The sequence below is a fragment of the Scyliorhinus canicula genome, chromosome 1, assembly GCF_902713615.1.
Source record: "Scyliorhinus canicula chromosome 1, sScyCan1.1, whole genome shotgun sequence".
NCBI classification, from domain to species: Eukaryota; Metazoa; Chordata; class Chondrichthyes; order Carcharhiniformes; family Scyliorhinidae; genus Scyliorhinus; species Scyliorhinus canicula.
In genome coordinates, this window is record NC_052146.1 from 79,186,422 (window position 1) to 79,198,588 (window position 12,167).

Below are 12,167 nucleotides of genomic sequence, written 5' to 3' on the forward strand. Positions count from 1 at the left end.
TACATGCTCGGAGAGGAGGGGCGAGGGCTGGGGGCACCCCGGCCATAGGGAATACCCACTGAAATAAATTAAGATACGGGTGTAAAATTACTATTGCCAGTATCAGGGGTCAACATCGCAAGCAGAGTGTCCTGTTATGGTTATTTTCTGTTCGATTGCCCAGGTCTGGGGCATGGAAGAAAATCAAAATGGATCTACTATGGGCATGGTCGTTAATTCTGCCCCTCCCCCACTGGTGCACCGTATTGTTACACTGATATTATTGATGTGGAGATGCCAGCGTTGGACTGGGGTAAGCACAGTAAGAAGTCTTACAACACCAGGTTAAACTCCAACAGGTTTGTTTCAAACACGAGCTTTCGGAGCACTGCTCCTTCCTCAGGTGAATGAAGGAGCTGCGCTCCGAAAGCTCGTGTTTGAAACAAACCTGTTGGACTTTAACCTGGTGTTGTAAGACTTCTTACTGTACTGATATTATTGGCAGCCGTCTTTGAGTTTGTCTGACTTATCTACATGTGACACATTCTTCCTGTTTATTGTTTCAGAGACATCCTGCTGGCTGGTGGATCAGCTGTTGATGGCGCGATTGCTGCACTGCTGTGTACCTCTCTCATCAACCCTCAAAGTATGGGTATTGGTGGAGGATCCATTTTCACCATTTACGATGCAAAAAAAGGTAATTTCTGTCAACTATTATGTTGAAGGATATGCTGTTGATGCACAAAGGGGTTGCTTGTTTCACAGGCGAGAATCTAATGTTTAGTAAGTTTGCGGACGACACAAAGGTTGGTGGAATTGTGGATAGCGATGAGGACTGTCAGAGGATACAGCAGGATTTAGATCGTTTGGAGACTTGGGCGGAGTGATGGCAGATGGAGTTTAATCCAGACAAATGTGAGGTAATGCATTTTGGAAGGTCTAATACAGGTAGGGAATATACAGTGAATGGTAGAACCCTCAAGAGTATTGAAAGTCAGAGAGATCTAGGTGTAGATCCACAGGTCACTGAAAAGGGCAACACAGGTGGAGAAGGTGGTCAAGAAGGCTTACAGCATGCTTGCCTTCATTGGCCGGGGCATTGAGTATAAAAATATGGCAAGTCATGTTGCAGCTGTATAGAACCTTAGTTAGGCCCCACTTGGAGTATAGTGTTCAATTCTGGTCACCACACTACCAGAAGGATGTGGAGGCTTTCGGGACGGTGCAGAAGAGATTTACCAGGATGTTGCCTTGTATGGAGGGCATTATCTATGAGGAGAGGTTGAATAAACTTGGTTTGTTCTCACTGGAATGACGGAGGTTGAGGAGCGACCTGATCGAGGTCTACAAACTTATGAGGGGCATAGACAGAGTGGATAGTCAGAGGCTTTTTCCCAGGGTAGAGGGGTCAATTACTAGGGGGCATAGGTTTAAGGTGCGAGGGACAAGGTTTAGAGGAGATGTACGAGGCAAGTTTTTTACACAGAGGGTAATGGGTGCCTGGAACTCGCTACCGGTGGAGGTAGTGGAAGCAGGGACGATAGTGACGTTTATGGGGCATCTTGACAAATACATGAATAGGATGGGAATAGAGGGATACGGAACCCGGAAGTGTACAAGATTTTAGTTTAGGCGGGCAGCATGGTCGGTGCAGGCTTGGAGGGCTGAAGGGCCTGTTCCTGTGCTGTACTTTTCTTTGTTCTTTGTTTACGTTCCTCATGAAGTTGATACTGAAGTAGCTGGAGTTCAGCACCTGCTCACGATTTCCAGATACATCTTCAAATAAAAACTCAACACATAAAGCCTATCTTTAAAAAATATGCTTCGCTGTCTTGCTTCTGCACCTTGTGATGTAGAAGGAATATTTATCTTTTGAGATGAAAGTTTTTAATGTGCTCAAGGGAAAACTGCACAAAGGGAGAAAGTAATAGAAAAAAGACTAATATAAAGATGGAGGTCAATATTGAGCATAAAAGCCAACATGGAACTCACCAAGACTGTTTCGAGAGCACCTTCCAAATCCATGATGGCTACCATCTAGATTCGAGAAGGACAAAGACAGCAGATACATGGGAACATCACCACCTGGGAGTTCCCCTCCCACTCACTCACCATGTATCCTCACTTGGAAATATATTGTCGTTCCATCATTGTCATTGGGACAAAATCCTGGAACTCCCAGGGTTTGAAAGGCATTGGCCAAGGAACCTTGGTGAAATCCTGCAGTGCACCTTGCAGTTGTTACACACTGCTGGTACTATGTGCTAGTGTTACATAGAACGATACAGCGCAGTACAGGCCCTTCGGCCCTCGATGTTGCACCGACATGGAAAAAATCTAAAGGCCATCTAACCTACACTATGCCCTTATCATCCATATGCTTATCCAATAAATTTTTAAATGCCCTCAATGTTGGCGAGTTCACTACTGTTGCAGGTAGGGCATTCCATGGCCTCACCACTCTTTGCGTAAAAAACCCACCTCTGACCTCTGTCCTATATCTATTACCCCTCAATTTAAGGCTAAGTCCCCTCGTGCTAGCCACCTCCATCCGCGGGAGAAGGCTCTCGCTGTCCACCCTATCTAACCCTCTGATCATTTTGTATGCCTCTATTAAGTCACCTCTTAACCTTCTTCTCTCTAACGAAAACAACCTCAAGTCCATCAGCCTTTCCTCATAAGATTTTCCCTCCATACCAGGCAACATCCTGGTAAATCTCCTCTGCACCCGTTCCAAAGCTTCCACGTCCTTCCTATAATGAGGCGACCAGAACTGTACGCAATACTCCAAATGCGGCCGTACTAGAGTTTTGTACAACTGCAACATGACCTCATGGCTCCGGAACTCAATCCCTCTACCAATAAAGGCCAACACACCATAGGCCTTCTTCACAACCCTATCAACCTGGGTGGCAACTTTCAGGGATCTATGTACATGGACACCGAGATCCCTCTGCTCATCCACACTACCAAGAATTTTACCATTAGCCAAATATTCCGCATTTCTGTTATTCTTTCCAAAGTGAATCACCTCACACTTCTCCACATTAAACTCCATTTGCCACCTCTCAGCCCAGCTCTGCAGCTTATCTATGTCCCTCTGTAACCTGCAACATCCTTCCGCACTGTCTACAACTCCACCGACTTTAGTGTCGTCTGCAAATTTACTCACCCATCCTTCTGCGCCCTCCTCTAGGTCATTTATAAAAATGACAAACAGCAACGGCCCCAGAACAGATCCTTGTGGTACGCCACTCGTAACTGAACTCCATTCTGAACATTTCCCATCAACTACCACTCTCTGTCTTCTTTCAACTAGCCAATTTCTGATCCACATCTCTAAATCACCCTCAATCCCCAGCCTCCGTATTTTCTGCAATAGCCGACCGTGGGGAACCTTATCAAACGCTTTACTGAAATCCATATACACCACATCAACTGCTCTACCCTCGTCTACCTGTTCAGTCACCTTCTCAAAGAACTCGATAAGGTTTGTGAGGCATGACCTACCCTTCACAAACCCATGCTGACTGTCCCTAATCATATTATTCCTATCTAGATGATTATAAATCGTATCTTTTATAATCCTCTCCAAGACTTTACCCACCACAGACGTTAGGCTCACCGGCCTATAGTTACCGGGGTTATCTCTACTCCCCTTCTTGAACAAAGGGACCACATTTGCTATCCTCCAGTCCTCTGGCACTATTCCTGTAGCCAATGATGACCTAAAAATCAAAGCCAAAGGCTCAGCAATCTCTTCCCTGGCTTCCCACAGAATCCTAGGATAAATCCCATCCGGCCCCGGGGACTTATCTATTTTCACCTTGTCCAGAATTGCCAACACTTCTTCCCTACGCACCTCAATGCCATCTATTCTAATAGCCTGGGTCTCAGCATTCTCCTCCACAATATTATCTTTTTCTTGAGTGAATACTGACGAAAAGTATTCATTTAGTATACTTGGAGGGAATAAATGTATGGAAGATTTAAATAAATGGATGGGGTACCAATCAAGCGGGCTCCTTTGTCCTGGATGATGTCAATTTACTTCAGCGTTGTTGGAGCAGCACTCATCCAGGCAAGTGGAAAGTATTCCATCACACTCCTGACTTGTGCCTTGTAAATGGTGGACAGGCTTTGAGGAGTCTGGAGGTGAGTTACTCGCTGCAGGATTCCCAGCCTCTGACTTGCTCTTGCAGCAGGTTCAAGAAACAACTTACCACCACATTCTGTAGGGCAACTAGGGATGGGCAATAAATGCTGGCCGAACCAACAAAGCCCACTTGCTATAAATGAATTCAAAACCCCGCACAGTATTAATATGGCTAGTCCAGTTCTGTTTCTGATCAATGGTAACCCCAGTTTAATTGTGGAGGATTCAGCGATGGTGATGCTATTGAATGTCAAGGAGCAATAGTTAAATGTCCTGAGGCAATTCACAGCTATGGACATCCAATAGCTTTTCACCCTGTCCCAAGTACCTCTGAGCTTGACCATATTATCATTTTGCTGCTTCTTTTTAAAAAAATATAAATTTAGAGTAGCCAATTCCTTTTTTCCAATTAAGGGGCAATTTAGCGTGACCAATCCACCTACCCGGCACATCTTTGGGTTGTGGGGGCGAAACCCACACAAACACGGGGAGAATGTGCAAACTCCACACGGACAGTGACCCAGAGCCAGGATCGGACCTGGGACCTCGGTGTAGTGAGGCAGCAGTGCTAACCACTGCGCCACTGTGCTGCTTTTTTGGCTGCTTCTTTGGGTGGCTTTTTCTATTCCTTCAGTGGGAAAGGTTCTTCAAACATGAATTGCCTGAAGTCAACTCAGTTTTGCCAGAAGTTCTCTCCTCACTGGTTTCAGTTTGTCTCCTTTCCAGCTGGCTATTTTCCAGCCCAATTCAGGACAGTCATTCCCATAACGAGACCAGGCATTTTTCAGACTAAATTCTTGACTTGAAATTCTTACATTTACATATGGAATGGAACAACCCCTCCCAGCAGATGGAGTGAAGACTGGGTTCGCAGAGGGGTGGCAGGATGGCACTGATGCCTCACAGCGCCAGGGACCCAGGTTGGATTCCGGCCTGTGGTGATGGTTTGTGTGGAGTCTGCACTTTCTCCCAGTGTTTGCATGGGTTTCCTCCGGGTGCTCCAGTTTCCTCCCACAGCTCAAAGATGTGCAGGTTAGGTGGATTGGCCATGCTAAATTTCCCCTTAGTGTCCAAAATGTAGGTGGGGTTATGGAATTACAGGAAAAGGATGGAGGACTGGGCCGAGGTAGGGTGCTAATTCACAGGGCCGGTGCAGACCTGATAGGCTGAATGGCCTCCTTCTGAACTGTAGGAATTCTATGATTCTATGGTTCTATCACAGGCAGTGTCAGATTCTCAAACTCAGCATGGAATGGGGTGGGTGAAAGGGCTTTCCAATCTCCAGCATTAATATCCCATTAATTATCTTTACATCGCTAAGCACTGAAACAGAATCATTAACAAAGAAAAACTCAGCACTTGGTGTCTGCGTGTTGGAGTCAAAGGTTATGTTGAATTTTGTGTTTCATTGTTTTTCTTTAATGCCTGTGGAACTCTCTGTCCTTGTGGATGTTGATTCTACCTCTGCTGCACAGGTTTCATTTTACTGACTGTCAGTCGGTTTTGTCGTGTTAGGTACACTGATCTAACACTGGCTGCAACTGGATGCAGCTTAGATCAGAAAGATACTCCCGACCTTGAAGTTAGTTCAATCAGGTTTATTGAACTAATAGCGCAGTTAGCACAGTTGTCTGTGAGTTAGACTCTCTGCTAACTTAAGTGTGGTTACTCTGTCTGACTGAACCAGACTGGCTCTTAGCCACGTGGTGGAGGTGTGAGATTGTAACAACACCCTTGACTGACTCTCGATGTTCATCAGTGGAAAGAGGCGGAGTGTGAGTGCCTCGTGTCTTTTATAGTCAGATCCCACCCCTGAGTGTCCTGCCTGCTTATTGGTCATGTCCTGTTCTATGTGTCCATTAGCTGCTCGTCTGTATATCATTATGAGCGTGTCTGCATATCATGACAGGTTTCTTGCCTTTTCTCACTGTCACTGACACTCAAATATCCTGAAAGGCAAACCAAGCTGCCTCACTGCAGTGACACACTGAGTGCAAATGGTTCCACTTCGGGTTCTTATTCAGCAAAATCTGAGCCACACTGCAGGGTTAACCAATTACAGCAGCCAAATCACTCACAGATTCTTGCAACCCCTAAATAGCGGTGCTATGGCGATAGAGTTTCACATAACAATCAGTATTGCACACATGTTGGAAGATCCTTTTCTACTGGAGGAATAGAAAAAAACTACCCGAAAAGGCACTGGATAAAAGCAGCAGCCAAAATTATAATATGGATGTCCTCAGAGATAGCTGGGAGAGGGTGAAAAGCTATTACCTGTTGTACTACCCAGTAGATCAGTCCCACTGTGTGCATAGTCCATCTCCGAGAGTGCTGTGTGTAACATGTTTTTCATCTCTCCCTCAGACCGTGTGACAGTGATTAATGCCCGAGAGAAGGCCCCTCAGAAGCTGACGGCAGGTACATACACTGGATGCGGCCCTTATCCAAAACCAGGTAAACAAAATGCAAATATAAACCTGTGGCTGACACAGGCATGAGGTTGATTCTAGATGAAGGGTCCTACTTATCTAAATGGAAAGGGACCACAACCGCATGCTGCAGGATTGCCCCTGAAAGCATGTGTTCATACCTAGTTTATCTTGTGTTTGACATGTTTATGCCCTCTACCAATTTATCACACAAAATTCTCTCTGTGTCCAAACAAGAGAAGAAATCTAATACAGTCTCTCAAAGCTGCTCAAACATTAAAAATGACCCAGGCAATAAGCTTGAGACATCTAGAAATTAATTCTGTATTGTTAATACCAAGCAGCATGGATTCCAAAGGTGACCATTTTCTAATCCAGTGGTTTCCAGTCGTTTTAAGCATTAGAATGGAAAATTTTGATCTAAATGAGTTGCATATCTCTAGTAGTTCCTTTCGGTTAGATCACCTGGATAAGAAGCTGCTGTTCCAGGCAGTGATGGGTAGCTGGGAGGGAGGGGGGTAGGGGGTGTGACGATAGGAAAGGAAAGGGAGATGGGCGGGAAGCAGGTCGGTGGGTGGTAGAGGGGGTTGGCAGAGCAATAGTAGGGAGAGGGCAAAGTGTTGGGGGTGGGAAGCAGAAGGTTGCTGCAGGGGAGGAAGATGGCAGTTGAAGTGGGAGGGTGGGGTGTGCTGTAGGTTGGGCTGAATGAGGGTAGGGCAGGGGAGGAAGGGAAGGGTGGAGGGAAGGTGTGGGATGGGGATGGGGTGTGGCAGGGGAAGAAGGGTGGTGAGAGAGAGGAGTAGGGATAAGTAAATGGGAGTGGTTGAGGATGTGAGTGTGATGGAGAGGAAGAAAGAAGTGGGGTGGAAGAGAGTCTTGTGAGATGTAGACTACCTTTGTGGGCACCCTGTTCTTCCAGTGCCCACAGAAATAAAATGACCGAGGACACAGACAGCACGGAAACAGACCATTCAGCCTAACCAATTCATTCTGACCTTAATGCTCGACTTAAATCTCCTCCAACCTTTCCTCATCTCCTTGGTGATTTTCAAATCAATGGCTTCTAGTTTTGAACTTTCTCACAAGTGGAAATATGATAATATTTTTCCTCTGCATAGCCTATCAAAATCTTTCATCATTTTTATAACCCCTATTAGGTCACATTCTACCTGCTCTGTTGAACAGAAAGGAGACACAGCCTCTATATCCTCCCCTGACATGTCTGACACTATCCTAATCCTTTCCTTCCACTATTCCTGTGCCTCAATATCACTTTTTTGATGTGTCAATCAGAACTACATAAGTACTGTGTGGACATAAATTTGGCAAAACATTTTATTGTTCAACCCTACCCTTCTAAAATAGGGGAGTGCTCAGTTTGCTATTTTATGGCCTTGTTAACCTGTGTTACTACTTTTCGTGATTTGTGTATTTGCAGTCCCAGATCTCTTTGTTCCTCTCCCCCGTTTGGATTCTTATTTTCTATAATAATATGCAACCTTCTTATTTTTCTAATTGTGATGTTTATCTGTGTTGCAATTTAGTTAATCTAATAATCTTTATTAGTGTCACAAGTAGGCTTACATTAACACTGCAATGAAGTTACTGTGAAAATCCCTGAGTCGCCACATTCTGGCGTCTGTTCGGGTACACAGAGGGAGAATTCAGAATGTCCAATTCACCTAACAGCACGTTTTCCTGGACATGTGGGAGGAAACCGGAGCACCCGGAGGAAACCCACACAGACACAGGGAGAACGTGCAGAGTACACACAGACAGTGGCCCAAGCCGGGAATCGAACCGAGGACCCTGGCGCTGTGAAGCAACAGTGCTAGCCATTGTGCTACCGTGCCTCCCTGGAGACGTCTCCAGAATTTCAAAACAGTTTATATACTATTTTAGTTGCGTTACAATCACAATGCTGCCTACAATAAAACTGACATTATCAAAGGAACTGGGACCTCGGACAATAACACAGGATAACAACCACCATGTAATCCAATTAATGGATGGATGAGGCAATTGTCTCAACCAAATGGTCTCCGACGACATCATTCACCCCTGTCGTAGAAGGAGAGAAATCTGAGGGGATCCGATCGAGGTGTACAAGATTATGAGTGGCATGGACAGGGTCGATAGGAGCCTCTGTTCCCCTCAGTTGAAGGGCAAGTTATGAGTGGACACAAGTTTAAGATGAGGGGCAAGAAGTTTTGTAGGGATTTGAGGGGAAACCTTTTCACCCAGAGGGTGGTGACGATCTGGGATGCACTGCCTGGGAGGGTGGTAGAGGCAGGTTGCCTCACATTCTTTGAAAAGTACCTGGATGAGCACTTGGCACGTCTTAACATTCAAGGCTATGGGCCAAGTGCTGGCAAATGGGATTAGGCAGACAGGTCAGGTGTTTTTCATGAGTCAGTGCAGACTCGATGGGCTGAAGGGCCTCTTCTGCACTGTGAGCTTCTGAGATTCTGGGGCAGTGGGGTGGGTCACTGGGTGGAGAAGCTTATGCCTTCTTACAATATCAACACCAACTTGCATTTATATAGGGCAATATTCACCCCCCCCCCCCGGCCCACGCTAGGTGGGAGAATTGCCAGGGCACCGCGCGAATCCCACCACGGCGCCCCAACCCCCTGCACACGATTCTTCCACCCACCCACCCCCCGAAACCAGCGCCACGGGAATCACGCCGGGCTGCTCGGAGAATCGCCGCAAACGGCGAGCGGCGATTCTCCGGCCCGAATGGGCCGAGCGGCCGCGAAAAAAATGAAAGCTCCACCGCCGCCGTTCTAACCTGCTGCCGGGCCGGCGGGACCTGGGGCTTCAAGGGCTGGGAGCAGCCTGTGGTTGGAGGGGGGGTCCCAAGCCCGGGGAGGCCCTCCGGAGTGGCCTGGCCCGCGATCAGGACCCACCGATCGGCGGGCCGGCCTCTCTGTCGGCAGGCCTCCTTTCTTCCACTGGCGAGCCCGAATCCATCCGCCATGGGGGAGGATGGCCATCACGCATGTGCTAGTTGGCGGGAGCCCCAACTGCGCATGCGCAGGACCCAAGGCACCGCATCTTTTACGCGGCGCCGGGTCTCTGACGCATGGGTGCACTCCCATAGACGTACAAAATGATTTAAAAACTACGCCTGTGGTTCATGCACCCCGCCGGGTATCGAAGGCACCGGTAAACCTGCGTGGGGGGGGGGGGGGGGCATGTTGCCGGCGAGGCCAGAGATCCCGCCATCAGAGAACGGTCGGAGAATTCCTCACCCTGGTCTCTGGTTCTTCTGTTTGATTCAGTTCAGGTATTTTGAATGAATAACTAGGCTGGCCTGTCACTGTGTTAATCATTTGGGTGATACATGTATTTGTTAACTATGCCCCAGATCCAGGTACCCATTGGATTGCTGTGCCGGGAGAATTACGAGGTTACGAGAAAGCACACCAGATATTTGGGAAATTACCCTGGAAATCGCTATTTGAACCTTCAATTAAACTTGCAGAAAGAGGATTCCCAATCCCAAATTATTTAAAGTTATTTGTACAACACTTGCGTGAAGAAATACTGAATTCAACACTGCGGTGAGTAAAATGCCCTGTATCGAGGAGCGTAAATCAGTGGCGTGCAGAGGTCTAGTGATGCCCGGGGAAAATCTTGATTGTATGCCCCAAAGACTCAAGTATAAGGCCTAATATACTGAGAAATATTATGAGAAAGGAAAACATTTTGAATATACAAACACAGATGAAACATGAAATAAACGCTTTATTCGATTTTAATATAAATCAATCAAATTTATTAAGTTCTTTTCCCCAAATGATACCTTCTGTCACAAAACACCTGAACTACTTCACTTTTTACATCAGCTGTGAGAAATTCTTTTTCAATGCTTATTAAAGCCAGGTTGGTCAGTCGCTCCTGTGACATAGAAGACCTCAGATATGTTTTTATTAATTTCAGTTTTGAAAATGACCTTTCACAGCTTGCGACTGAAAATGCGATTGTAAGAAGTAATCTGTATGAAACACACAGCGTCGGAAAGACATCCCTCCCATACTGCAGTAAAGACTCCAGAGCATCTTTAGGATCAGTGGGAACTCTATTCCCTCCAGCTCGAAGGAGCATCACAAAATCAATAATTTCGTCATATAACTGAATTGCAACGGGTGAGATGTTATGTCTCGAAAGTTGTGCCTCCCTCCTCTGCAACCCCCATGGAGAAGGATAAGAGCAGCAACGTCATGGAAATACTGTTATGACCCTTGTGGAAACAAACTACAAACAACCCAACTAAGACCAATATACAAGACTTCACTTTTATATTAGCAATCACACCAAAATCAACGTAAATTAAACATGAATTAACAGGAAAATTGCAATAATATGACCGATAAATTACGCATAGCAGATACAAAGACATATCTTACACATTTCTCAGTCAGCCCATTCAGCACGTATCGCATTCATTTCAGCCACAACATCCTTCAAAACGTTGAACTTCTTCAAATCAAATTCCATCTTCATTTCTCTAAAGCTTTAGCACCAAGTCTCATCAAACACCGGCATTACATAGAACATAGAACATAGAACAGTACAGCACAGAACAGACCCTTCGGCCCTCGATGTGGTGCCGAGCCATGATCACCCTACTCAAACCTACATATCCACCCTATACCCGTAACCCACCCTTAACCTTACATTTTAGGACACTACGGGCAATTTAGCATGGCCAATCCACCTAACCCGCACATCTTTGGACTGTGGGAGGAAACCGGAGCACCCAGAGGAAACCCATGCACACACGGGGAGGACGTGCAGACTCCACACAGACAGTGACCCAGCCGGGAACCGAACCTGGGACCCTGGAGCTGTGAAGCATTTATGCTAACCACCATGCTACCGTGCTGCCCAATTACTTCACCCAATTTCCACAAATATAATTTTCACAGTCGACACATTTCCAGATCCCTTCTTCTTCACAAAACCCTGGTCATGTGGGGCCTGTTTTTGCACTATACCAGTGCATAAAGGGTCCCCAAATCCAGATATAAAAGCTCTGTTCAAGATCCGAGCTCCAGCAGCATGCAGTCAAGTCTCTGAGAATCTCCCATTTATAGGACCCTGGGCTTTAAGTATAAAGGGTAAGAGGGCAAAAGTTAAGAAGCCATGATGAATCTTCATAAAATACTGGTTCTGTCCCAAATGGGTGCCCCTGGCCCAAATGTCAAATTCTGGGCACAACAGTTTAGTAAGTTGACAACTATAGAGAGGGTGCAGAGAAGAGTTTTAAAATTGATCAAAAGATAAAGAATAAATAAAACGCACCCATGGTGGCATTGCCGTCGATTCGGGAGAATTTGCGCCCTTTCTGTTCCCGCTCCAGCCGACGAGTGGAAAGCCGCCTCTTCACCAGTGGCGACCGCGGTGCGCAGGCGTGCTCCGGCCGACCGCGGTGTGCAGGCATGCTCCGGCCGACCGCGGTGCGCAGGCGCGCTCTGGCCGACCGCGGTGCGCAGGCGTGCTCCGGCCGACCGCGGTGCGCAGGCGTGCTCCGGCCGACCGCGGTGCGCAGGCGCGATCCATTCTCTGCACGCCACTGCCCCCATCCAATG

General features: G+C 46.8%; 1 protein-coding gene across 2 annotated transcripts in view; it reads left to right on the forward strand.

Moving 5' to 3' along the window:
* Nucleotides 1-12,167, forward strand: part of LOC119964350 (glutathione hydrolase 5 proenzyme-like) — a 117,600-nt gene that overhangs the window by 45,369 nt on the left and 60,064 nt on the right. The window contains exons 2-4 of one of the 2 annotated variants that reach the window (XM_038793720.1): nucleotides 546-676; nucleotides 6,503-6,592; nucleotides 9,941-10,136. In XM_038793720.1, coding sequence (XP_038649648.1) covers nucleotides 546-676; nucleotides 6,503-6,592; nucleotides 9,941-10,136 — 417 coding nt within the window. Of the gene's footprint in view, nucleotides 1-545; nucleotides 677-6,500; nucleotides 6,593-9,940; nucleotides 10,137-12,167 lie in introns of those variants that run through there. The other variant, XM_038793728.1, reaches the window with a different exon arrangement.